The sequence below is a fragment of the Leucoraja erinacea genome, chromosome 6 (assembly GCF_028641065.1).
Source record: "Leucoraja erinacea ecotype New England chromosome 6, Leri_hhj_1, whole genome shotgun sequence".
Taxonomy (NCBI): domain Eukaryota; kingdom Metazoa; phylum Chordata; class Chondrichthyes; order Rajiformes; family Rajidae; genus Leucoraja; species Leucoraja erinaceus.
In genome coordinates, this window is record NC_073382.1 from 62,728,697 (window position 1) to 62,754,918 (window position 26,222).

Consider the following 26,222-nt stretch of genomic DNA (forward strand, 5'->3'; position numbering starts at 1 on the left):
ACATTTCAGGTTGAGACTCTCCTTCAAACTGATGTGGGGGGGGGGGGGAAGGAAGAAAGGAAGAGGCAGAGACAGTAGGCTGTGGGGAGAGCTGGGAGGGGGGGGGGGGGGGGGGGGGGGGGAAGAAAGCATGGACTACCTGAAATTGGAGAAGACAATGTTCATACCGCTGGGGTGTAAACTACCCAAGCAAAATATGAGGTGCTGTTCCTCCAATTTGCAGTGGGCCTCACTCTGGCCATGGAGGAGGCCCAGAACAGAAAGGTTGGATTCGGAATTGGAGGGGGAGTTGAAGTGCTGAGCCACCGGGAGATCAGGTTGGTTATTGCGAACTGAGCAAAGGTGTTGGGCGAAGCGATCGCCAAGCCTGCAATCGCCAAGTCTCACCGATGTATAGCAGTTGATACCTCTGCCTCACCTGGAAAAATTGCTTGTGTCCTTGGATGGAGTCGAGGGGGGAGGTAAAGCGACAAGTGTAGCAAGGGGAAAGTAGCGGGGAGGGAGTGGTTTGGGTGGGAAAGGACGAATTGACCAGGGAGCTATGGAGAGAATGGTCTCTGCGTTTAGCCGAAAGGTGCACCTCCTCCAACCTCATCTAAATATTGATCCAAAACGTCGCCTATTCCTTCGCTCCATAGATGCTGCCTCACCCGCTGAGTTTCTCCAGCTTTTTTGTCTACCTTACACAATATCATAGTTGCCTAAAGAACAAATAAGCAGGTCATCATTCAGTAACAATGTGCCTCTGGCTTGATATCCAATATTCATTTGCATTCTTTATCTGCACCATTTACCATGTTAAAAATACGTTAATGACATTTGATTCCAAGAAGGAAATAAATATACTCAAAATGAAATAAACTTACTGAAGCTGCTTTCACTATCACTGGCATTTGAAGTAACATGTTCTGCAATAATAATAAATTAAATTAGGAAGAATATTTAAAAAATGTCCCAAAGCAATGTTAGAAATTTTTATTTTAAGACAGAGAATTGTATGCATGCTGCATAACAGAAATGTACATAATTAAAACATAAAGGAGCGTTTATAGAGAAATAGCATTTAAAAGAGCAGCAGTATTTTTTTTCATTTGGCAGGAGGAGGGGAAGATGGATAGGACATTGCACGGTGCAGAAGGGAATGGGGAGCAATGCAGGATCCTATACTGTTGAATCTACATGGTGCTGTACACCCTGGCAGCACAAGTACACAATAATTAATATATTATAAACAATGAATGTCATCAAGACAGGAAACACATTCTAAGAGGTATTCTGGACAGAATTTGAGCACTAATTTCAATTACTCATGCAAAAGTATAAAGAAACTGAAAACATTGGAGGATTTATATAGGTTTCTGTCGAAGCTCCATCTTTACATGCTGGGATTCTCCTTGGGGATATATGCAAATAATAATTAAAGAAAGGTAATTACATAGTGACGTGTTATTCTGGTCATTCTTCAGAACTTACTCAGAGTCTTTGTTCCATAACCATCGTCGGCTAACCCGGGGATCTCCTGCACGGTAGTCCCCAGACAGCAAGCAAAGACAGGAAGAATAACCGCAGAAGAGGAAGGAAGAAGTCAGTGGATTTGAACTGAATACTACCATGACAGACCATGCAGATAAGTCAATCAGGAGCCCACTTACACCTGCACATGGCAATGTGCCAGAAAAGTAATTTTTTTCCAGAAGGTTTTTGAGACATACCGAAATGGTGCTTTTCAAAGACAGTATCCCTTTGCTTCCCTAACGTAATTGGATTTCATTCTGACTTAACAACAAAAAGATAAAGAGTGTTTGCTGAGGTGTGTAATCTGGTTATACATTCTGTGACTGTGGTTAGGTAAAGGGATGGACAGTGGGGTAGAGGATATAACAGAAAACATTCAAAATAATGTACCAGTGGCATGAAAATTGCAAACAATCAGAAATTCTGACCATTTCTGGTTAGGTGTCCATTTGTTATGAAATACAATATACATAGGTTGAAAGAAAAGGGACACAGTCTCATACCTGTTTATAACAAGTTTGGCTTTAGTGGAACACAAATGATGGGATCCAGATTGCTGTCAAACATTGGTCACAGTAGTATAGCCTCACCTACCTCTGTGTGAGTGTATTTATATATGGTTGTCTTTTGAGCACTCTCAGCTATGCTGTCTCTTAAGCCTACTTACGTTCTGGATCACTGGCTTCCTGCTCACTGTTGTCCTTGTTCTTGTAGAATGGGAATTTTCGTGAAAAGATGACGTTCTTTTTACGCTTGTCATTGAATGACTGTGAAGGAGAAAAGGCATGGGGCAAACAGGGACAACTACAGTAAATGCTGTCATACTCATGCTGAGAAACACACAAGTTGTAAAAGTGGAAGTAACAGCAGTGACGGAACATTTACGAGCCATCTTGTACCAAATTCAGATCAAGTTTACTGTTGGTTTCCTTGGAGAATAAATGTTCTGGAAGATGTCAGCCCCTTTTAAGTGTTTAATTGAGGAATTGTTTTAGGCTATGTAAAATATTTCCACTACAGGAGACTTTATAGGCCCTAGCATATAGAAAAGGATGGCAATGACTAGTTAATGCATCTGCAGTTCAAAAAGATGCATAAAGTCCTTTGAACCTTTTGATCAAAAAGAATGGAAGTTATCCTGGAATATTAAATACATTACACATTAACTGCAAACTTTTCTTGAGAGTAAGCGATGCAAAACAATGTGAATCACTGGGCATCAGGATGATACATTTATTAATGCACTCAACTAAAAGTGAACCCTGTGAAAGACTGAATACATTGGGAATATGGGCCTGTAGCCAGTGATCATAGGTATCTTTATTTCAGTGGACACAAAGTTGAGCCTGACATGCTTAGGATTTCCATTGCCTTCTATTTTCTACTGCTGGTAAAGCCACTGAGATTTGGGAGATTTGACATTAAATAACACTGGAGCAGATTTCCAATTTGCCATTCTGGGTTAAAACTTGCATTTAGTATTGCTCATTTCCAATGAGTGCAATGACAGTGAAAATCAGGTGGCTTTTCACTTGTCAGTTTCATACCAAGTGATATTGAACTCTATTGTTCCAACACGATGCAAGAAGCAAAATCACAGGGTTCATTTAGAAGATAACTGTTTTAGTAATAAGCAACATGCTTTGGCACGTTTGCTTGCCATCCAGTGAAATGATCTGATTAAACGTACACACAATAACCTGATTCCTACAAAATACCAGAAACCATGAGGTTTGCTAAAGTTATCATGTTAATTGAATTGATAAGTTTTTTTTTTAAAGAAAATACAGATATATAATATGATTGTCCATTCAATAATGACTGAGATCTTGAGTACAGGCAATATTCTGCACAGATATGTGCAAACATTAGGCAGTTAATAATCCTTTACAAGAAGTTATGGCTCATAAATAGAAAAGAGATTAAGTTAAATCCTGTTATTTATAAATAGTAACTTAATAAGTATTATTGCCACTGCTATTTTACTCCACTTTTACATCTGAACATAATTCAACATTTGTTCAGAAAAAAAATAATTTAAAGAAAAGGAACATATGAACAGAACACATTGGGCTTGATTTAATAATTTCCCATTCATCAATGTTGTGTCAGGATTAGCTATGATGAGATTGCACTTGTAATGGAACTAGCAATTGTTTTTACATTGCTAAACATTCGGAAAAATATTGTTTTTGGCCAATACGATGCACAAATGGCATATTTAGCATTTTGCTGGCAATGTACAGCATGGGATACTGTTGATGAACTGAACATATTATTTTACACCAATGTTTTTTTTCATTCGTCTTATTATTTTACTTTTAAGATAGCACATATTTGCAAGTGCTCATGTTGGAAACGGTTGGGGAGAAATGGAAATACAAATTTCTTTGAGGCAGATTTTGGGCACTGGATTCAGGATTACATCAAATCTCTTACAAAAAAAATATTAATAAATCTACTACAAAGAAAGGACTATGAACTCAAAATAGTTAAGTAAATATTATATCCTATTCAGCCTATAAATTATTTGGTTTGGAAAGGAAATTAATTAAAATTGTAGATGTTTTTTGAGGCACATATTGGCTCTGTGGTTATTCTTCAGCAATAATACAATCACATAATTAAATCGCGCCCATTATGAAGACATGTTGCTACTTAAAACAATGCTATGAAACAATACACAAACCATGCTTTGTAGGGAAGGAGTCAAGACAAAGAGGTTAAAGCGGCTAAAATAATAAACATTGTCCTGTTAACAGTTTTTGGATTCATGCAAGCAAACATGAGAAATGTAATTTTAATATTAAAATGACATAAGAAACATGGAATGTAACAGATGTGCTTTCTCCAAGATCTGCGTAACTGGGCCTGAGTAATGATGGTCACCATCCAGTTTAAAAAAATCAAATTCTAATCAGAAGCTCAGATTTAGTGAACCCAATTTTCAATATCACAGAATAACAGCCAGAAATTCATGCTTAACTGGTAACACTGAATGACTAAGTTGTAGCTTCAGATTTTATTTTGGTTCTGAAATTCTGATTCTATTGAAATTAAATTAATAAACAAAGCACAATGAGCAGCATAACTACCTTGTGCATTTAGTGAAGATGAATCTCAGGCCACGATGCCCATTCTAACTATAAGAATGCATCAGATTATTTTAGATTATCTGTTAAATAATGCTAAATCTCAATGAAAATCACAATTCTGGTCAATAAATGTAATTAAGAGTTCTTTATAATTATGTTAATGTTGCTTCTTCCTGCTTTATGCAAAAAATATTCTCGTCCTCTTCTTTCCAGAGACACTGGCTCTGTGATGGAAAGTAAATTTGTGGACACAAATATTCTATTTGATCACTTCTGATGTGAGAGAGCTGGCTGATCATCTAATTCATTGAGTACCAAGATCAAAATTCGAACCCTTCTGCTCCCTTACTGGAAGAAAACAACCTACTGAGAATGCTCAGAAACATGACCATTTTAAGATGTACCTATTTATTTTTTTGTTTATACAATGTATCTGTCATTGATTGTTTTTTAAATTAATTTGAGATCCATGACCAAAAACTGCAAGGAGTCAATTTTGCTTAAAATGAATGGTGGTCAAATAGTCCATGCAGTTACCTTGATATTAATTACAATAATTTTCAAAGATATTTTGATTCCAAAGAGAGTAACTGCCATGTTTGAATTTTAAGAGATGATTCATGAACTTAAACAGTGAAAAATATGAAACCAAGATAGGCATTTAATATCCACATGACATCTTTAACTTCTTAAATTTCCTTAATATTCAAGTTCAAGCTAAGACCCTACAAACTATTATGGAGGTAACAATTGTAATCAGTCACAAAGCAAAACTGTATTAAACACCAACATATCATCAGAGGTCAGATTAAAGAAATAGGAAATATGCACATGTTGTCAGGTCAACCTACAAAAGTAAATAAACAGGTTGTTTGAAAGTAGATGAGAGATCTTTGTAATATCTGGAATTTGGAAAGTTATTGTAATCTGAAAAAATGTTAACCTGCCACAGATCTCACCTCTGCCACTGGAGGTACAAAATATGCATTAACAGAGTGTTCTGCAAAATATGTCGGCACAGCATAAAATGGGCTAAGATTGGGAAACATTTTTCTTGATTCAGCTAGGAGTTGATTTTTCTGTATTTGATTGTGCACGTATCTTTTTTTCTCAGTGGTACCAATTGAGATGGGTCAATGGGAGGCATGGTGGCGCAGCAGTAGAGTTGCAGCCTTAATGCACCAGAGATCTGGGCTCGATCCCGACAATGGTACGGAGTTTGTATGTTTTCCCCGTGACCGCGTGGGTTTTCTACGATATCTTCAGTTTCCACCCACACTCCAAAGATGTACAGGTTTGTAGGCTAATTGACGGTATAAGTGTAAATTGTCCCTAGTGCGTGTAGGATAGTTTAATGTGCTGGGATCACTGGTTGGTGCGGGCTCGGTGGGCCGAATTTTCCACGCTGTATCTCTAAACTAAACACAACTATAAAAATACTGTGGTCGTATTGATCCTCCTTCTCACATCCCACTCATCTATTTCATATAAGGTCAAATGTGCTCTAGCTTCCAGATGGCTCAATCATACCTCTCTTAACTCGCTTGCAGACACAGATTGATGAACCAGCATTATGGGGATACTTGTGCCATTGTCTGACCTTGAGGCAGTGCAGCTCCAATATTGCACAGCTCTTTGTGAAGAGCCTGCAGACCATCATTTTCAACATGGAAATGTTGGCCAACTTCACATCAGCATTTGCAATACAATCATTATCTATTTGCTGATCATCTGATGGCAGAAATCACAATTTCTAAAGCAGCATTGACCAAAGCCACCCAGCTGATGGGTAATGCGTGGGAGTTTAATGGGTCTGTCCCACTGAGGCGATTTTTCAGGCAACTGCTGGCGACTGTCAAATCGCCGGCAGTTGCCTGGAAAACCGGCAACTGGAACGGCGACTGTCAGAGTGGAACACACACACACACGTTGCTTCCTTCACCAGCCCGTTATGCAGGCGGGGGACAGGGCTGGTGAAGGAAGCAATGTGTGTGTCTGAGTGAAATTCACATGGTGCAAAGCCAAGGTGATACGGACACACACCATGATGAACAGGAAGGTTGGTGCTGTAATTAAGACGGCTAAAGCACAGTGTACAATAAGTCCTGTAAAAGGGAGCGGGGGGAGAGGGGGTAGAAGGGGGGAGATGGAAGGAGAAGGAGTTGGAACAACTTTTAAGAAGCCAGAGATACACGGCTGTGAAGCTCGGCGGACATTAACATATCTGGTCGGTTATCCTTGGTTCTGAAAACTACTACTTAAGTTTTTTTCCCCAATGCCAATGAAATTCACCGGTCAGCACCGGTTACAACCTACGAGAACCCACGACAACCTTCGACCTCCTGGCAACCCACAAGGACCTCCTGGCGACCCACCGATGGCACGAGAATTCTCGCTACTCTCCATGGCGGCTTCATTCTGGTCGGCGCTAATTTTTCAACATGTTTTTTCAATATGTTGAAAAATTTGCGGCGACCATAATGAGGCCGCGACTTGTTCCCAGAATACGGGAACTACTCACAACCATCAAGGCGACTCCCCAGCAACCACCCGTGAACATGTGGCGACCATGTGGCGACGGCAGAGTCTCCTGCAGTCGCATAAAAAGTTGCCTAAGTGGGACAGGCCCATTAATATCTTGTGTCATTGTTCTGGATTCTAATATCGCTACAGTTATTGTGGCTTTCAAGACCATTTGGTAATTTGTCCCCTTGCATTGAGCTAGGCCAGGTGATGGTAAGTCAATCAATAGAAATCAAGGACCCCTCTCAGAAAAATAGCATTATAGCCTACTCACTAGTGCTCCCATAAAGCCTTCATGCTTGTCTGTCCGTTAGTGAGTCCTGGCTGCTTGCCATTTGCACCAAAGAGTACAGTCTGAAGCCAGGTCATCTAGGTCTACAATAGCTCATGGTTACCTTTCACAGGTATCTCCATCCACCTCTCCTCTTAGAGAATAATTAAGTATGGCAGGAGAAGATCTGGTTAGAATAAGTAGGATAGCCAATAAGGTTAGAATAAGTAGGATAGCCAAAAGCCAGGAGAGGCACAACTATCTTAGAAAACAGCACCTGGATGCATTGATTCGGACAGCTGGAAAAATGTGGTGGCTACATTATGCTAGCCAGAGATCTCCTATTTCTGGCTCTTGTGGTGCGGGTCATGCATTGCTCTTGCTGCTCATCATCCTCAAGGACTGGCAGCTCTACTACTAATGCTCCCATAATATTCAACAATGAAAAGCATGTACAAGTTCAGTGCTCACCAACACTCACTCCAAGACTTAATTAGAATGTTCAGCCTTGCTAATTGCAAAATGCTTAGTTCTACCTCAAACATCAACACTTGCAAGCAAATTGATGATACTTTTCAAATTGCAAATGTCTTTGGCATCAGAACAACCTTTCTATGCTGATCCACATGGTGGTAATTAGATAATGAAATTCAGATAATCTGTTAAATGATTCTTCAGAAATCCCAATGGTTCAGTATCTAGCTCATCAGGTAATGTTTCCCAAGCACTCTCAAGTCTCACTGGTCACCATGCTCCCCCAAGTCTAACCATGGCCTACAGTGGATTAGAATGCAGTCTCTATGTTCTTCCAAGATTTATTGCACTCTGATTCTCATGCTCCTGCAAGATTCACCGGGTCGGTGTTTCCACACCAACCCTCCACCCCTACCCAAGACTTAACAAGTCTCCCGCTCCTGGACTCCCCGAGACTAACTGTGTTAAATGGAGAACATTATTAAGCTCAGGGATATCGTAAAAAAAAATTAATTAAAAGAGCAGTGGTGAATGATGTAGAATAGCATAGATCAGTTCGGACGATAGATTCAACATGTATCTATTGCATTCATTAAACAATTTCACAGGGGATGTACCAACTGGGTGTTTGCACATGGATTGAAACCATCCACATAATGTGCATTGTGCTTTAATGCTTCAGACTTTAACTCTGTATCACTTTTGGCCTTCAGCAATTTCACCATTCTCTATGTCTCAACGCTTCAATTGTCTGCCCAAAGCTCTAAAATCACAAAATGGTTTGGGATCAAAGAAGGAAGGGAAAAAGTATTTTGAAACAGAAAAAAACAATGCAAGGTTTAAAATAATCAATTGCTTAGAAATTCCACTAAATAATTGTTTTTATCATTTGCATCACTCGGATAGTTTGAGTGACTCCTGTTGCCAGTCATGCTTATACTCTGGAAACACCCTTATTTCTGCAGGAGGGATGAAAGTGATTAAGCAATGTGAGTCACACTTTCCTAGGAGTATTATCCTTGAGCATTCTTGCTCATGATATTTACAATGAACCACTGAAAGAGCCTCCAAGTAGTTATCGACATCTTTGGATCTTCCCCATATTGCACAACACTGATCGATATAATCCCTGCTCCTATTTGTTGCCAATTATGACTATTCCTCCCTCCAACCTCTCGCTGCATCGATCCCTAAACGTCTGCCACCTGGAGAACATTATTAAGCTCAGTGATATCGTAAAAAAAATTAATTAAAAGAGCAGTGGTGAATGATGTAGAATAGCATAGATCAGTTCGAAAATGCCAAACGCCGACCTGTCCTTTCCATTACCCTAATCATCCCCTCAATATCATCCACTCCTTTCTGGCTCCAATTCTCCCTATATAATTCCTAAATTCTTATGTCCTTCCACTGTACACATCCTCCAATCCAGGTATAGGCCCAATTGCTTGATGGGTAGAACATTTTCAGCAACCGAAGTTGTATACAAGGAGCCAACATCTAAAATGGTCATTGGTGCCTTACTTCAGAGCTCCCGAATGGATTTTTGAGACATTCTAAAGAGTGTGCACATCATATACAGTATATAGTTTGTGGTAGGACTCTGAGCACCATCCTCAATCAAATTATTTTTCAGCATTTTACAGTGAATATAAAGCAAATAGGAATCTCTTTCATATGAGAGAGTGGTGCAGAGAAAGAGAGAGAGGGGGGGAAACCCCCCCCCCCCCCCCCCCCCCACAACCCCCCCCCCCCCCCCCCCCCCCCCCCTCCCTCCCCCCCCCCTCCCCCCTCTCTCCCCCCCCCCCCCCCCCCCCACCCCCCCCCCCCCCCCCCCCCCCCCTCCACCCCCCCCCCCCCCCTCTCCTCCCCCCTCCTCACTCCCTCCACAACCCTCTCCACTCCCTCCCCCTCCCCCCCTCTCTTTCTCTGCCCCACTCTCTCTTCCCCTTGAGTTAGGGCGGGGATGGGGTAAAAGGAGCCAATTAATAATATTAATATAATATCAAGGGGGGTGGTTAGTGTATGTGTGTGTGGGGGTGGATAGTGTGCGTGTGTGACACCGCAGGGCTCCCCCACCGCAACCGCGTGTTGAGTGGATGGGACCCAACGGGTCCCCCTTGGTCTAGTTCACAACAAAATTGAAAAGCAAAATAAAAGCCATGATTTAGGTTGAAATACTTTGAAGTGTTTGAATAACATGACAATACCAAACATTATTCATACTCATTGTAGATTGGCTATTGCATGTTAGCCAATCAGAATGCTTAGTAGTAATAACCCCGCCTAGTGTATTCGAGGGGGAGGAGCCATCTTGGTGAACGGCTGCTAGCCAGCAGCCGTCCGTTTTAAATTTGTTTTTTTAATAGTTTTTAGTGAGTCCTGTTTTTTGTTTGTAGGGGATATGGTCTTTTTTTAATGTGGGGGGGTAGGTGTAACTTTATTTCTAGGTCCCTACCTGGTCGGTGTGGCAGCCTTTTCTCCGGGCTGCCCGCCGAACCGTCCTCGTGGCCTACCAGCGGGCTTGGAGCGCCGTTTCCTGGCGGCAGCGCTGGAGCGCTGGAGTGGAGCGGAGCGGGCGATGCCTTGCCTGGGTCGCCGCGCTGGAGCGACGCGCTGGAGTTCTGGCGAGCTGGACAGCCGAGAGCAACATCTCCGGGCTGCGGGTCTGCGGAGCGGTGAGGTGGCGTGCGGAGAGGCGGCGCCGACTTTTTCATCGGGAGCCTGGGAGCTCCAAACCGGCGCGGCCTTGTCGGCTTCGGCAGCCGCGGGCTCCAACCAGGAAGCGGCCGTTCCAGGTGGCCCAGCCGCCGAAAGGTCTCTCCCGACGCCGGGGCAAGACCACCCGGTGAGAACGGCCAGGGACATCGGGCCTCCGTAGAGGCAATTGCGGTGGCCTCAATAGGCCTGACTTTGGGGTGAACATGGGGTGGGGACTGGACATTGTGCCTTCCCCCACAGTGCTATCCACTGTGGGGGGATGATTTTTTTGTCTAATTGTAATCCAGTAAGTCTGTGTCCAAGATGGCTGCCGTGAAGAGAGAGTGGACGCTGGCGCGCTTTGGCTGCCGCTGCTCTCTCTTCACACTGTGTTTTTGATTTTCTGTTTTTGGATTGAATTCTGCTTTTAATTTGTGTCTCTGTGATGTCTTTATTACTTATTTTATTCCGATTATATGTTTTTATTCCGATTACTATGTAAGGTGTCCTTGAGATGTCTGAAAGGCGCCCATTAAATAAAATGTATTATTATTATTATGCTTTATAGTGTAAGAACTTGTTTATTATATTCAGTAGATGCAGCAGATTGAATGTACAATGTACTGCATATCTGACACTGGAATGCCTATTAAAGATGCTTACACCTTTACCTATGTGCGAGTCAGCTAATTACATGGTGTCAGAAAAATGGCTCTAACTCACTCTGCTTGTTTGCCATGATTTATTTTCTTTATCAGTTTTACCTTCAATTTTTCAACGTTATGGCCAACTCCTGTCGAAGGCCGAGTCCCCTTGTGTTTGACTCTGACATAGCCGAGCGATGGCACATGTTTGAACATGACTATACTCACTATATTCGCATTGTTCACCGGAATGATCCCAATGATCTGAAGGCATCGCTACTGCTCAATCTAGCGGGTCCAGAGGCAATGATTCGTGCAGCCAACTTCGAGTTTGCCCCAGCTATCAACGACGCTGATGGCCAGGTCCTAGTGCCTGCAGAAACTATCGATAATCCAACTGTCTTACTCGGAAAATTTAGAGAGCTATGTGACCTGCCCTCTAACCGCATCCTTGAAAGAACAAGGTTTTTCACCCGTCAGCAGCAGGTCGACAAACCTGTCGAACGCTTCATCAGTGACTTACGACATATGGCTACACAGTGCCGCTTCGGTGAGTTGACTAAAGAGTTAGTACGAGATAAGATTGTGGGGGGGAATGAGCGATCGCAAGCTTAGACCTGAGCTACTTCAAAACGCCGATCTGACTTTAGATCATTCATTCATTCATGTCGCATGGCAGAGGTCGTCGCCCCGCTCACAGACTTTGATCCTCCCAGCCCGCAGCAGCAACACAACGTTAATCTTGCTAGATACTCTCCCCGTAACGTTTCAAATGTGCCTCCGAAAAGTTCTAAAGTGCCTGCCACAAGATGCCCCAACTGCAACTATTTCCACTCTAGAGGACGCCAGTTCTGCGTAGCCCATGGGAAAATTTGTCACAATTGCAAGAAGCTTAATCACGTTGCGATGTGTTGTCAGTCTCAAGGGAACGCTACCTCAAGGACAAACCTGCACCTGCTACAACAAGAACTGTCTGACTCTGACTCCCAAGGACACGCCAATGCTTCCCAAGGGAATGATTCCGATAACACTGAAAACGACTCTGCAGTACTTTCTCTCCTACGCTCCTCAGGCAAACTGCTGGACCCAGCAGTGACCATGGTGATAAACAACAAGGCCCTGACCTCCAAGGTCGACACGGGTGCAAAGGTCAATGTTATGTCGTTAAGAGAATTCAATAAGATCAGGAGCACGGAGCGAATAAAAAAGGATTCCTCCACACTACATGCTATGGAGGGGAAGTTTTGCACCCACTATGGAGAGCTGACTTTAAGTGCACTATCAATGAACAAACACAAAACCTGATGTTTTACATCATTCAACCTAACTCTGAAACCCTGCTTGGCATCAATGCATGCCATGACCTGGGGCTGGTCCATTTTGGACGTGCTGTTTGACAAAGGAGGCAACACAGCAGCTGCTGTCCCAGTACAAAGAACTGTTTGACGACAAACTTGGCAAGCTGCCCACGACGTACAGGATCGCCGTAGATCCTACAGTTATACCAATGGTCCGCGCACCGCACCGAGTTCCCCATGCCATGCGGGAAAGAATACACACTGAACTAAAACGTATGGTCTCTATCGGAGTTATTGCCGAGGTCAGCAAACCCACTGATTGGGTCTCCACTTTGGTCGTGACCACCAAGAAAATCAAAGAGGAGTTATGAGTCTGCATTAACCCCAAAAACCTAAACACAGCAATCAAGCGCCCGCACATCCCGATGAGACCCACAGAGGACGTGGCTGCACAGGTTGGAAACGCAGCGGTATTCTCGGTTCTTGATGCCAAAAACTCTTTCTGGCAAATACCACTGGACTGTGCATCATCTACGCTGATGACTTTTGCTAGACTATTTGGCCATTACAGATTTATAAGAATGCCATTCGGCATCAACTCAGCCAGCGAAGTTTTCCAGCGCGCAATGGAACAGTTATTTGCAGAATATCCTTGTGATTATTGATGACATCCTAGTCTACGGTCGTGACTTAGCAGAACATGATGCCAACCTGATGAAAGTACTAAACCGTGCCAGAGACATTAACCTCAAACTCAACCCACTCAAGTGCAGATTCCGGGTTCCGGAAGTCACCTACGTTGGCCATGTGTTCACCAGCAATGGTTTAAAATCTGATCCGCTGAAGACTGCAGCCATCAACGAACTGCCGACTCCCACCTGCATTACCAGTTTGCAACGATTCCTCGGTATGGTGAACTATCTGGGTAAATTTATTCCCAACCTCAGTGATCTATCTGCCCCCCTGTGACAACTGACTCACAAGGACACAGCATGGTCCTGGTACCTGCAACACCAACGAGTCTTCGAGACACTCAAGCTCCAGCTAGCCAGTAGCAATGTTACAAAATTTTGAGATTAAAAAAATCAAGTCTGCAATTTATCCCATCAGATAAAGCATAAAAAGAAGTTTAATTTGACACATAATTCACGTTCATATCTTCAGTATTAAAAATTTTATGGCCAATTTCATACTCGGAAATTAGCATCTTGTTCCCTATTGATTTTCCATTGACTTAACACAAAAGCTGTGATCAAGAACAGTCTAAAGCCCATAACTTTATTAAAAATTAAGAGAACTGAAATAAATTTTCAGTTCTCTTAATTTTTAATAAAGTATATTATAGCATTCTGAAACAAATATTAAACAATCTTACTTGGATGACCTGAAATTAAAGCAGATAATTAGTTAGTTACTAAATTGTAGCTAATTCCAAAATTCAATTACTAGATCTAAACATTTATCCATTTCTTAAGGCAAGATTAACATTTTTAAATAGCCTAAGTGTCCAAAGAACATTTACACAATAATTCACAATAAAACATGATTTTTAAATCTCATTGACATTAATTTATAGGCCAAATGGAAGGGATTTAGTGTTCAATTGCTGTAAATTAATGGCCAGCTTGTGAGTGGGATTTTGTGGAACGCGCTGGTTTGGAACGCTGCCATTGCGGTGGATTTGAAGCCCATATGGCATGAAAGATACTGCGGGATTGAATGGGCCCCCAAGTCAGCTACTCGCAACATAAAATTTTGTATAAAGGGAACTTAAGAAGCCCTTTTTAATGTAAAAATAAACAACCTACCTTGCCTTGTCCCCTACATGAGATCCGTCCCGTTGTCGGGGTTCGCGGCTTTAGAGGATGATTTTTAATCTACTATAACAATTAAATAACCCTATTTAGTTTAAAAATAGCTGCAGCAAATGAATTTCGCAGCGATTTTTCGTCAGCAACTAAGTAGGCTGAACAACATTGATTTCAACAGCCTAGAGAAAATCGCGTTTTAAACCCGCCCCCCTCTCAAAGGCGCCAAAGTCGCGCACACGGGCAGCGGCAGAACTGCAGCGCCGCTGAAGGTAAGTTTTGCAACATACCTATAGCCAGCTGGTGTATTTCACCTCAAGCTGCCGATCACCATCACCTGTGATGCATCCCAGTACGGGCTAGGCGTAGCGTGCCTACAGACAACCACCGATGGCGATGTGATGCCTGTCTCCTATGCATCACGAAGCCTAACGGACACCAAACAACCCTATACTCAAATTGAAAAGGAGCTGCTCGCCGTAGTTTTTGCCTGTTCGAAATTCAAGGACTTTATTTTTGGCAAAACTATCACTGTTGAGACTGACCATCAGCCACTGGTCATGATTCTGAACAAGCCCATCCACGCTGCCCCGGCTCGTCTACAATGCATGATGATGCAGCTACAGCGTTTCGACTTCTGCATCGTATACAAGAAAGGTAAAGACATGCACATAGCAGACACGCTTTCCAGAGCCCCACGCACTACCAGTGAACGCCATCCCATCGAACGAGACACATTCTCGGTCCTGAAGGTCTCGTTCGTGCCAATGATCATCTACGTCACCTTGCCGAACACACAGCTGCAGACAGAACTTTGCAACTGCTAACTACCGTCATAAAGAATGTATGGCCCCACAAACAGTCAAACACCCCGCTAGAAATACGACCCTACTTCTTGGTTCGTGACGAACTAGAGCTACAGGACGGGATAATCGACAAAGGCCACAAGGCAGTTATCCCTCCCACTCTACGGGGTGAGTACTAGGACGATATCCACAGAGGCCACCCCGGCACAGAGGCCACTACAAAACGGGCCCAAAACATGTTCTACTGGCCCGGGATGACAAGGCTCATACGTGAAAAGACCGAATTGTGCTCTATCTGCAACTGCCTGACACCACATCAGCTGAAGCAGCTGCTCCTGCTGGCAGTCTGTTCGTTTTTCACCTTTTTGTTATTTCTTAGCGTCTGTTAATAGTTTGTTTTAATGTTCTTCGGTTTGTTTTATGTGGGGTGAGGGGGATCGGGGGAAACTTTTTTTCAAGTTCTTACCTTCTCGGAGATGTGATCAATTTTTCGGATCACATTCTCCAGGCTCTGCAGCCTACCATCGGTGGAGCTGGAAGCCGCCTCGGACTGTCGTGAGCCCCAACGTGGGGCGTGGACGTACCATCGGAGCAGATCCCTTGCCTGGGATCGCTCCCACCGTGGCTTGCGGACTTACCATCAAGGGCTCGCAGTCTCGGGAGAGGCAAGTCAGGAGCTCCAACGCCGCAGATGTTTGCGACCAGCCCCGACGCGAAGTTCGATTGTCCAGCGCGGGGGAGCTGACAACCCCCCCGACACGGGAGCAGATCACCTCGGCGCGGAGGACACGAACGCCACTAGCTACAGGAGTCAAGATCATCCGTCAATGGAGGGCTCGAGGCCCACGACTGAGGAAGAACAAAAGGGAGGGACTTGAACTTTATTTCGCCTTCCATCACAGTGAGGAATGTGTAGGAGTCACTGTGGTGGATGTTCATGTTAAAATGTGTTTTTGAGTCTGTTGCTTTTAATTGTATGACTGACCTGGCCAGTGAAATTCCTTGTATGTTGCAAAATATACTTGGCGAATAAATTCTGATTCTGATTCTCCTGCCTCAGCCAGCTCCCTCCCTTCCATGGTCTTCACTGGCCGCCGACATCTTTGAATGGCACGGGAAACACTACCTTGTTTTGGTGGATTCCTACTCGGGCTGGTTCGAAATCAACCTACTCCCAACGATCTCCTCCGAAACAGTGAACCAAAAACTATCAATCCAGCTGTCCATGCATGGGGCACCTGTCACCTTCAAACTGACAATGGAAGTCAGAAATTCAAGAACTTTGCTAAACGGTGGAACGTTCAACACGTCACCAGCACCCCAGAATACCCACAGTCCACCAGAGCGTGCAGCCCTAAATAATTCATGAACGATAAGACTACAAGCAACAATGTTCTCGGCCCCCGCTTAAACCACTACTACAAACAGCTGCACACCAGTGGTACGCCTACAAAGACTGACAAACAAGGACAAGTGGTACGCCTACAAACTGACAAAGGATATACCAGACTCAGGCATATTCATGGCCCCTCAAGGGAACCACACTCCTACCTGGTCGAAGTGGATGGTGTCCTCTACAGATACAACCGTCAACATCTCCTTCCTGTGATGGAACTCCGTCTGGTGCCTGCGGGTCCTGATGCCCCCCCATTCGTGTTTACACCAACGCCTGTTGTAGCTGTCCCGTCACCTGTTGCGACTAAGACCACACACTCCCCGCGTCGGTCTGCCCCTGCTTCTCCTGTTGTAACTGGTGCCCCGGGCTCCCCTCGTCGGTCCACCCCTGGTTCCCCTATGGCGGTCTCTCCCCATAAGCCCATCGGGTCACCAGCGGCAGTACCAACCCCAGTGCCCATCTTTTCGGAAGGAAAGGGGGTTGAGGCGGTTCCCTACCACACGAGGTCCGGGCGGGTTAGCAGGCCACCCATTAGATACGGCGATTTTGTTTAACCTTACTAAATTCTCTCAGCATACAGTTAAAGTGCCGTAGTTGCTTTTCATTTCTACGAGAAGAGATGTAGATTGGCTATTGCATGTTAGCCAATCAGAATGCATAGTAGTAATAACCCAGCCTAGTGCATGCTTTATAGTGTTGAGAACTGGTTTATTATATTCAGTAGATGCAGCAGACTGAATGTACAATGTACTGCATATCTGATGCTGGAATGCCTATTAAAGATGCTTCCACCTTTACCTGTGTGCGAGTCAGTTAATTACACTCATGGGCTAGAGGAAATGCTACGCTATATTTTCAACTCCTTCTTTTCCATTGTTGATAGACTGATATGCTTTCCAGGTGAAGCAACATTAACCTGACCTTCTTCCAGCTGAGTAAACTGCATTTGATGCTCAGTATATGATCTCCTCTGCCCTGTGACATCTCAATGGAGATTGTGTAATACTCTGCAGTGCAACTCCATTGTGCCTGCAATGGTAACACAGTGCTTTATATGACTGCCACTCTATTTCCTCATTCCATTTCAACTCTTGAATTCATTCTCAGACTTCTACACTGTTCCAATAACGTTCAGTGCAAGCTGAAAGAACAGCACCTTAACTTTTGACTAACCACGTTACAGCTTTGTGCTTTTGACATGAAATTTAACAGTTTTAGTCCATTAGCCATTCCAAACTTAAATCTGTCACTTTACTTCTCAGTCCAGTCCTTGCCCATTCTAACCTCTCTGACTGGTGTACCCTATATTGTTCCAAATATGCCCAACCTAACTCAAGGAATAGCAAATTACCTATGTCTTTATATATTACAACCATTTGGACATAATATTGAATTTAACAATTCAGGTAGCTCCCTTTTTTTGCTTGCTCTTTACAGATGTTTCACCTCCTTCATTTTTCTCTTCAGTTACTTTGACAACCTTGGCCTTAGCTTATCACAGATATTTACTTTATACTCTCCAACCTTTCTTAACTCTGCATCTTAAATCATTCTTGTTGTCTCACTTTTCTGTAGTGGATCAGCCCTGTTTCTTCCTCCAGTGATGCTGCCTGACCTGCTTACTTCCAGCACTTTGTGTTTGTTTCAAATTCCCACCATCCGTGGTTTGATGCTACAATTATTTCTAACATTTACTAGTTCAGATGGAATAGCAGCAACCTAAAGCATTCATTCTGTTTTTCTCTCCGCAGATGCCGACAGATCTATTTCCACCATCTTCTCTTTTTCCTTTCAAATTTTCAGCATTTGCGCAAACGTTGTTGTCTAATCGTTATGCCTTTTGTGTTAATTACTCTCTGCTGCTATGGCTGCAATTAAATTCCAGCTATCCTCTGTTAAGCTGCAGTCCAATGGGATTCAGATGTCAAACAAGGCTTGTGGCTGCAGAATGCAGCTGATACAGGAAAATATATAATTTTGCTGAAGTCGCACAGATCCACCAGGAAACACAGGTTTTGCACAAATCCATTTAAATTATTGGATCAGGTCAACATTCATTTGCAAAAGAGACTGAGAGATAATTGTACATTATCTGGGTTCTCTCAACTGATCATTTGTGAACTATTATAGGTGTCAGGGATTGCAATGTGGTCTAACTTGGGGGAATCTTGAACTATTAAGAGGAGATGAGACTTCTTCCCTCTGTAGGTGATGAATCTTTGGAATTTTCTACTCTGTGGAGTAGAATATCGAGTATTTTCTTGTCTGTTCATTAGTTCTTATATTCTAATACTCTCATTATCAGAGAAATTTACAGCACTTTCAGGCTTGACTTTCATACAAATTCCTCACCCTTATGCGAAATTTACAGCTGTATTCACAGCCAAACTATCACTGTCAATGGTCTCCAAAACTACAATTTCTACTGTTGAAAGTGGAAATCCAAAACCTGCTAATAATGATACCCATCGTATTTACAGAGAAAACTGTTGTGGTCTTCACTGATGCAATTAAATCAAAATTCAATAATTCGACACAGAAACATAGAAAATAGGTGCAGGAGGAGGCCATTCGGCCCTTCGAGCCAGCACCGCCATTCTTTGCGATCATGGCCGATCGTCCCCAATCAATAACCCGTGCCTGCCTTCTCCCCATATCCCTTTATTCCACTAGCCCCTAGAGCTGTATCTAACTCTCTCTTAAATCCATCCAATGATATGGCCTCTACTGCCCTATGTGGCAGAGAATTCCACAAATTTACAACTCTCTGGGTGAACAAGTTTTTTCTCACCTCAGTCTTTTTCTCACCTCACCTCGCCCCTGGCTCTGGACTCGCCAATCATTGGGAACATTTTTCCTGCATCTAGCTTGTTCAGTCCTTTTATAATTTTATATGTTTCTATAAGATCCCCCCTCATTCTTCTAAACTCCAGTGAATATAAGCCTAGTCTTTTCAATCTTTCCTCATGTAACAGTCCTGCCATCCCAGGGATCAATCTCGTGAACCTACGCTGCACTGCATCAATCACAAAGATGTCCTTCCTCAAATTCGGAGACCAAAATTGTATGCAATACTCCAGATGTGGTCTTACCAGAGCACCATACAACTGTAGAAGAACCTCTCCATTCCTATACTGAAATCCTCTTATTATGAAGGCCAACATTCCATTAGCTATCTTCACTGCCTGCTGTACCTGCATGCCAAATTTAAGTGACCGGTGTACAAGGACACCCAGGTCTGGCTGTACCTCCCTCTTACCTAACCTAACCCCATTGAGATAATAATCTGCCCCCTTGTTTTTGCCACCAAAGTGGATAATCTCACATTTATCTATATTATACTGCATCTGCCAAGCATCTGCCCACTCACTCAACCTGTCCAGGTCACCCTGCAAACTCCTAACATCCTCTTCACAGTTCACACTGCCACCCAGCTTTGTGTCATCTGCAAATTTGCTAGTGTTGCTCCTAATTCCCTCTTCCAAATCATTAATATATATGGTAAACAGTTGCGACCCCAACACTGAGCCACTTCATTCGCCACTGCCTGCCATTCTGAAAAGGACCCGTTCACTCCTACTCTTTGCTTCCTGTCTGCCAACCAATTTTCTATCCGTGTCAACACCCCACCCCCAATACCATGTGCTCTAATTTTAGTCACCAGTCTCCCATGCGGGACGTTATCAAAGGTTTTCTGAAAGTCTAGATACACTACATCCACTGGCTCCCATTTTACTTGTCACATCTATTGAACATTGGAAAATGATTACCAATGCGTCCACTATTTCTAGAGCCACTGAGGACCCTGGGATGCAGTCCATCAGGCCCAGGGGATTTATCATCCTTCAGTTCCATTAGCCTGCCCAATACTATTTCTCGCCTAATGAAAATTTATTTCAGTTTCTCGACCCCCTTTAGATCCTCTGTCCTCCAGTACTTCTGGGAGATTGTTTGTGTCTTCCTTAGTGAAGACAGATCCGACATACCTGTTCAACTCTTCAGCCATTTCTTTGTTCCCCATAATAATTTCACTTGTGTCTGCCTTCAAGGGACCCACATTTGACTTTGCTACTCTTTTTCCCTTAACATATCTAAAGAAGCTTTTACTGTTCCTTCTTTATATTCCTGGCCAGCTTCCCTTCATACTTCATTTTTTCAGCCCGTATTGCCCGTTTGTTTCATTCTGTTGTCTTATGAAAGTTTCCCAATCCTCTGGCTTCCGGCTACTCTTTGCTGTGTTATACACCTTTTCTTTTAGTTTTATGCTATCCCTAACTTCTCTTGTCAGCCATGGTTGCCTCCTGAAATAACTTCCCACATCTTAATTCTGCATTTTTTTCTTCATACTGCTGTTTAAGTGATGGCTGAATCCCAGATGAATTAATTTTACTTCGGAGTCACATGAGTGACTATGTGAAGAGCCCGCTCAGCACGCATGCGCGGCATTGCGTTCAGCAGTGCAACAGCGGCCCCATCGGGAGTCAGGCGCTCCCGCTACAGGGTGAAAGAACGGACCGTCAGGTAAGTACCCTGAGGTCGGGTTTTCTTTCACAGGGAGCCTTCTGCTTTATTTCAGGCAGAGAACAAACTTGGACAAACCTGGCTCTTGGACAAACCTGTCTCCCGCTCGACTCCACGGAGGAGCGTTCCATCTGGGGGGGGGCAGCAACAAGGCGGTAGGACCGCTTACCTGGGCTCGGCACATCCCCGACACCGTGCCGAGCCCAGCCCGCTAGCGCCTGAGCAGCGGGCTGGAAGTAAAGCTACCGAAGAAGCGTTCGGCCGGTGGCTTCCGACTTGTCGGACGGGGACGTCTCTCTACCCGCACGGGGGAGAGACAGCCGCCTGAGCCACATGGAGCGGCTCCTGGAGCAGGAGCTCCAGCGAGACGCGCTTCGTGAGGGGCGCACTCGCAGGGGGAGTTCAGGCACTCCCTCCACAGTGCCTTGTGCACTGGCCATCGCTTCCTCCTTACCCGAGGGTAGCTTTGGTGACCAGGACTGGGCTGGTCAAGAAGAGGGGACGCTGGCTGAAGATGTCGGGAGTATGCAAGGGGCGCAGGAACAGGAAGAGCTGCTGGGTGTGGTGGACCGCTACGTGGCAGCCCCATGTGCAGGAGGCCGTTAAAGGCCAAACTAGCGGCCAGCATTAACCACCTCTCCAACAGGCCCCTACAGGAGAGGTGGTCAATGAGGCCTTAGAAACGTATACAGCTCCAGAGAACTGTGAGTCCCTTAAAGTGCCAGCTGCAAACAGCGAAAACTGGGGGCATGTTGGGGCAAACATTCGGAATCAGGAGCTAAAACTGCAGCGGATCCTCAGGCTCCTGACGTTAGCCATCACATCGTTTGCTCGTTTCCGTGGACAAATACGGAGATGACCACAACCTTCGTAAACAAATCATAAGACCTGCCATAAAATCCTAAATTTGCGGGGTTGTGCAAAACCCCAGCCACTGAGCCAGACCCACTGCTCTTTGGCAAAAACCTCACAAAGGATATGAAGGATATGGAAGAGGCCTTAAAAAACCTTTGATCTCATGAGGGCAGGCCCCGGGATGAGCAAACCGAAAACAATAATTCCCAAGCAGCAGCACCCCATCGCGTCCATCAGTCGACGTCTACCATATGGGACTGGTGAAAGCTCGGGGTCCGCATTCTATCACCGGAAGTCTTCTTTAGACCAGGGCCCAGAATGGACCCCATGGAAAATGCGCCACCCTCCAACATCACCGCCACGTCAGACAACGTGCAAGACTCGTTGGACCGGCAGGAAACAGAAGAAATACCCATAACCATGGAGGTAGGTGGGTCTGGTTCCTACCAGCAAATAGAAAATAGGGGCTTAATACTAACAGGGGGGAGATTACACCTGTTTAAAGAAGCACGAGAGTCTATCACAAGTGATCAATATATACTCAATGGCATTAGTGGATACAAAATACAATTCATACTAGAAAAATTGCCACCAGTTCAACATTCACCCCAGAGGGTACTTTCCCTCTCAGTTAAAGATAAACGAGAGGGACAAGCTGAACTGGTGAGACTAATTACAAAGCGTTGCATTGGAAAAACAAAACATGAACCCTTGGAATTCGTATCAAATATATTCACTAAACCCAAAAAAGATGGTGGATGTCGCATCATCATTGACTTAACTTCACTAAATATGTTTGTTAAGTTATACATTTCAAAATGGAAACGTTTGTTACTGCCAAACAACTAATTTCCAAAGGATACTTCATGGCAAGCATTGATCTTAAAGATGTTTACTATTCAGTACCATTCACAAGGATCATCGCAGATACCTGAAATTTACCTGGATGGGGCAGCTATGGTAGTTTATAGCATTACCCAATGGGTTAACATCAGCCCAAGATTATTCACCAAGATACTAAAACCAGCTCTGGCAATATTAAGAAGACAAAAACATATTGTCATGGCATATCTTGATGATATCTTAATAGTAGGCAAGACCATGGAATTGACTATGTCAGCTGTATCAGCTACCAAACAGTTGTTCGAAACCCTGGGATTGTCTTACATCCAGATAAATCTAAGTTGAAGCCATCCACAATCATGGACTACTTGGGCTTCACAATTAATTCAGTCTACGTGACTGTAACATTGCCAAGAGACAAAACAGTTGAATTGGCACAATCATGCAACAATTTAATGGTCAACGAACGACCAACTATTCGACAAGTAGCAGAGTAATTGGGAAAATGGTAGCAGCATTTCCGGCTACACAATTCGGACCTTTGCACTATCAAAACTTACAAAGAGCAAAGGTACAGGCACCAAAACGACATGCAGGTCATTATGATCGTGTCATAAAGTTACCCACTGAAGCAATATCAGAACTACAGTGGTGGGAAAAAAAGGTTTGGCATAGTTTCAGCCCTATTATCTTCACTAACCCTACGTTAGTTATCCAAACAGATGCCAGTGCTCAAGGCTGGGGAGCAACCAACTCGATATCCAGCACAGGTGGTAGATGGACTAACCCAGAGTCATCATTACCACTGGGCATTAATTATCTAGAGATGTTGGGTGACTTTTATGGTTTAAAAGCATATGCATCAAATATGCATCACTTGCATGTACGGTTACAAATAGATAATACTACGGTGGTGGCCTACATTAACCATATGGGTGGCATAAAATCGTTATCATGCGACAAGTTGGTCAACACAATTTGGTAATGGTGTGTCGAAAGACAAATTTGGCTATCAGCAACTTACCTGCCAGGTAAGCTAAATACAGCGGCAGACACCAGGTCACGTAAATTTAATGACAACATCGAATGGATGTTAAACCCCAAAAAATTTGCAAAAGTTATCAAGCAATATGGCACGCCAGATATCGATTTATTTGCATCAAGACTAAATCCCCAGGTACCTATGTATGTCGCTTGGGAACCAGACCCTGAGGCAGCAGCGGTAGATGCGTTCGCGCTGGATTGGGGAAATTCTTCTTCTATTCATTTCCTCCCTTCTGCCTCATCAGTCGGGTACTATGCACAATACAAGTGGACTCTGCTTCAGGTATTTTGATAGTACCCGACTGGCCTACGCAGCCATGGTTCCCAATACTCCATGACATGGTTGTTGAAACTCCGATGATATTCCCCAGTGACCCAGAGTTATTAACACCCAGTGTCGGGCACAAGCCATCCATGCCATGAAAAAATCAAACTCCTGGGTTGCAGATTCTGCACAAACCACTTCTGGGACTTGGATTATCAGAACAAACCATCGACACCATGTCAGCATCCCTCTGAACATCCACTAAAAAACAGCACTTGTCCAGCATCAAAAAATGGGAGAAGTACTGCTTGGATACAGGGACCACCTACTCAACTGCTACAGTTACCAACGTACTGGAATTCCTGGCGAAGGACTCAGCTACAGAGCCATCAACACAGCTAGAAGTGCCTGGTCTGTCTATTTAAAACAAGCTCCAGGACAACAGGCCATGGGATCCCACCCGCTGGTGGTCAAACTAATGAAGGGTATTTACAACTCTAACCCCCTAGACCAAGGTACACCCATATATGGGATGTCGGTGTGGGCCTGACATACCTCAGGGGATGGCCACCAGCCAGATCCCTCAACCTGGAACATTCTATGCTAAAAACACTCATGTTGATGGCACTTGTATCTGCACAGAGGGTCCAGTCACTACACCTACTGCGACTGGACAGCATGCTCACAGCTCCAGACCAGATCTCTGTCATTATCCAGGGACTGATCAAACAGAGCAGACCAGGAACACCTAATCCACTCGTGGAATTCCGGGCTTACCTGCCAGAACCATGGTTATGTGCCATGACCCACCTACTGTCCTACATAGACACGAAAAAAATATTCAAGGGAGAGGAAAAACTTTGTGGGTCAGTCATAAAAAACCTTATGGTCGGGTGACGAGCCAAACCATTTCGAGATGGCTCAAGCAGGTGCTAACATGTACAAATCTCACTCCACCAGGGCAGCATCCACGTCGACGGCCAAAAGAATGGACGTGCCTATAGACCACATCCTGGCTACAGCAGGTCAGGGGAAAGACCGTTCAGAAATTTTATAATAAGCCGTTGGCAAAACCTTTTTATTTGCCAAATTTTTTTTTACAGACTGCAAATATTTAATTTAAGCCCAGGGGAGCAATTTAACTTCTTTGTTGTTATTGTTAAAAAATACCATTGTGTTTTTCTACAAACAGATTCATTGGTTGATTACGATAACACACTTCCTCCCTCAAGGACTTCGGCAGTGAGTGAAGTAATAATTGTTACACGGTTTGAAATCACAGAGCTTTAAAATTTTCACATAGTCACTTATGTGACTCCGAAGTAAAATAGTAAGATTAAACGCAAATTTACCAGTTTGAGGTTTGATCTGCATTTTATGAGGAATTACGATGAGGGATTACTCTGCTCCCACCCTCAATAATATGGGTCAAACTGATAACTGATGTCTCCTTTTCTTTACTATGTTTATTTCAATAACTGTGTCTATCTGTGATTCCACACCGCTGCTTTGAAGTATGCTGCGCATGCGTGCTGAGCGGGCTCTTCACGTAATCCCTCATCGTAACTCCTCATAAAATAAAGATCAAACTTCAAACTGGTAAGTTCTCGTTTAATCTTACTATTTTATTTGGCAATGACTTGTAGACTAATTAGGTTAGTTTGATTTCTATTGCTTCTTCATTGGGGAAGTGCTTGACACCTGAACTCAAGCAGTCTCCACATCCTCAAATTATGCTATATCTTTTACTTACAATTTACAACACAAAATAATTGCTCTGCAATTTGATTTATACAGTTTTTTCTACAGTAAAAATAAATTCCAGTATACTGTTCTGCAGCTGAACTTTAGCAGAATGGCAATATTGCCAAGATTTGCTGTTTCTTTGATATACAGCTTCTGCTGACAGAAAATTATTGGCTCTACTGCTCTTTCCTTTTGGATTCAATTTGTTAAAAACGGTTCATCAAAATTAAGATACATGGTAAATTATATGTTAATGGGCCTGTCCCACTTAGGCGACGTTTTAGGCGACAGCAGGAGACTATGCAGTCGCCACATGTTCACGGGCGGTTGCCGGGGAGTTGCCTTCATGATCGTGAGGAGTTCCCGCATTCTGTGAATTAGTCGTGGCCTCATTATGATCGCCGTGAATTTTTCAACG

General features: G+C 43.7%; 1 protein-coding gene across 1 annotated transcript in view; it reads right to left on the reverse strand.

Annotated features, from left to right (window-relative positions):
* LOC129698425 (disks large homolog 2-like) overlaps window positions 1-26,222 on the reverse strand; it is a 633,990-nt gene that overhangs the window by 31,434 nt on the left and 576,334 nt on the right. Inside the window, exons 18-19 of the mRNA XM_055637570.1 lie at window positions 2,183-2,282; window positions 867-908 (exon numbers count right to left, since the gene is read on the reverse strand). Of these exons, the coding sequence (XP_055493545.1) occupies window positions 867-908; window positions 2,183-2,282 (142 nt within the window). The remainder of the gene's footprint in view (window positions 1-866; window positions 909-2,182; window positions 2,283-26,222) is intronic.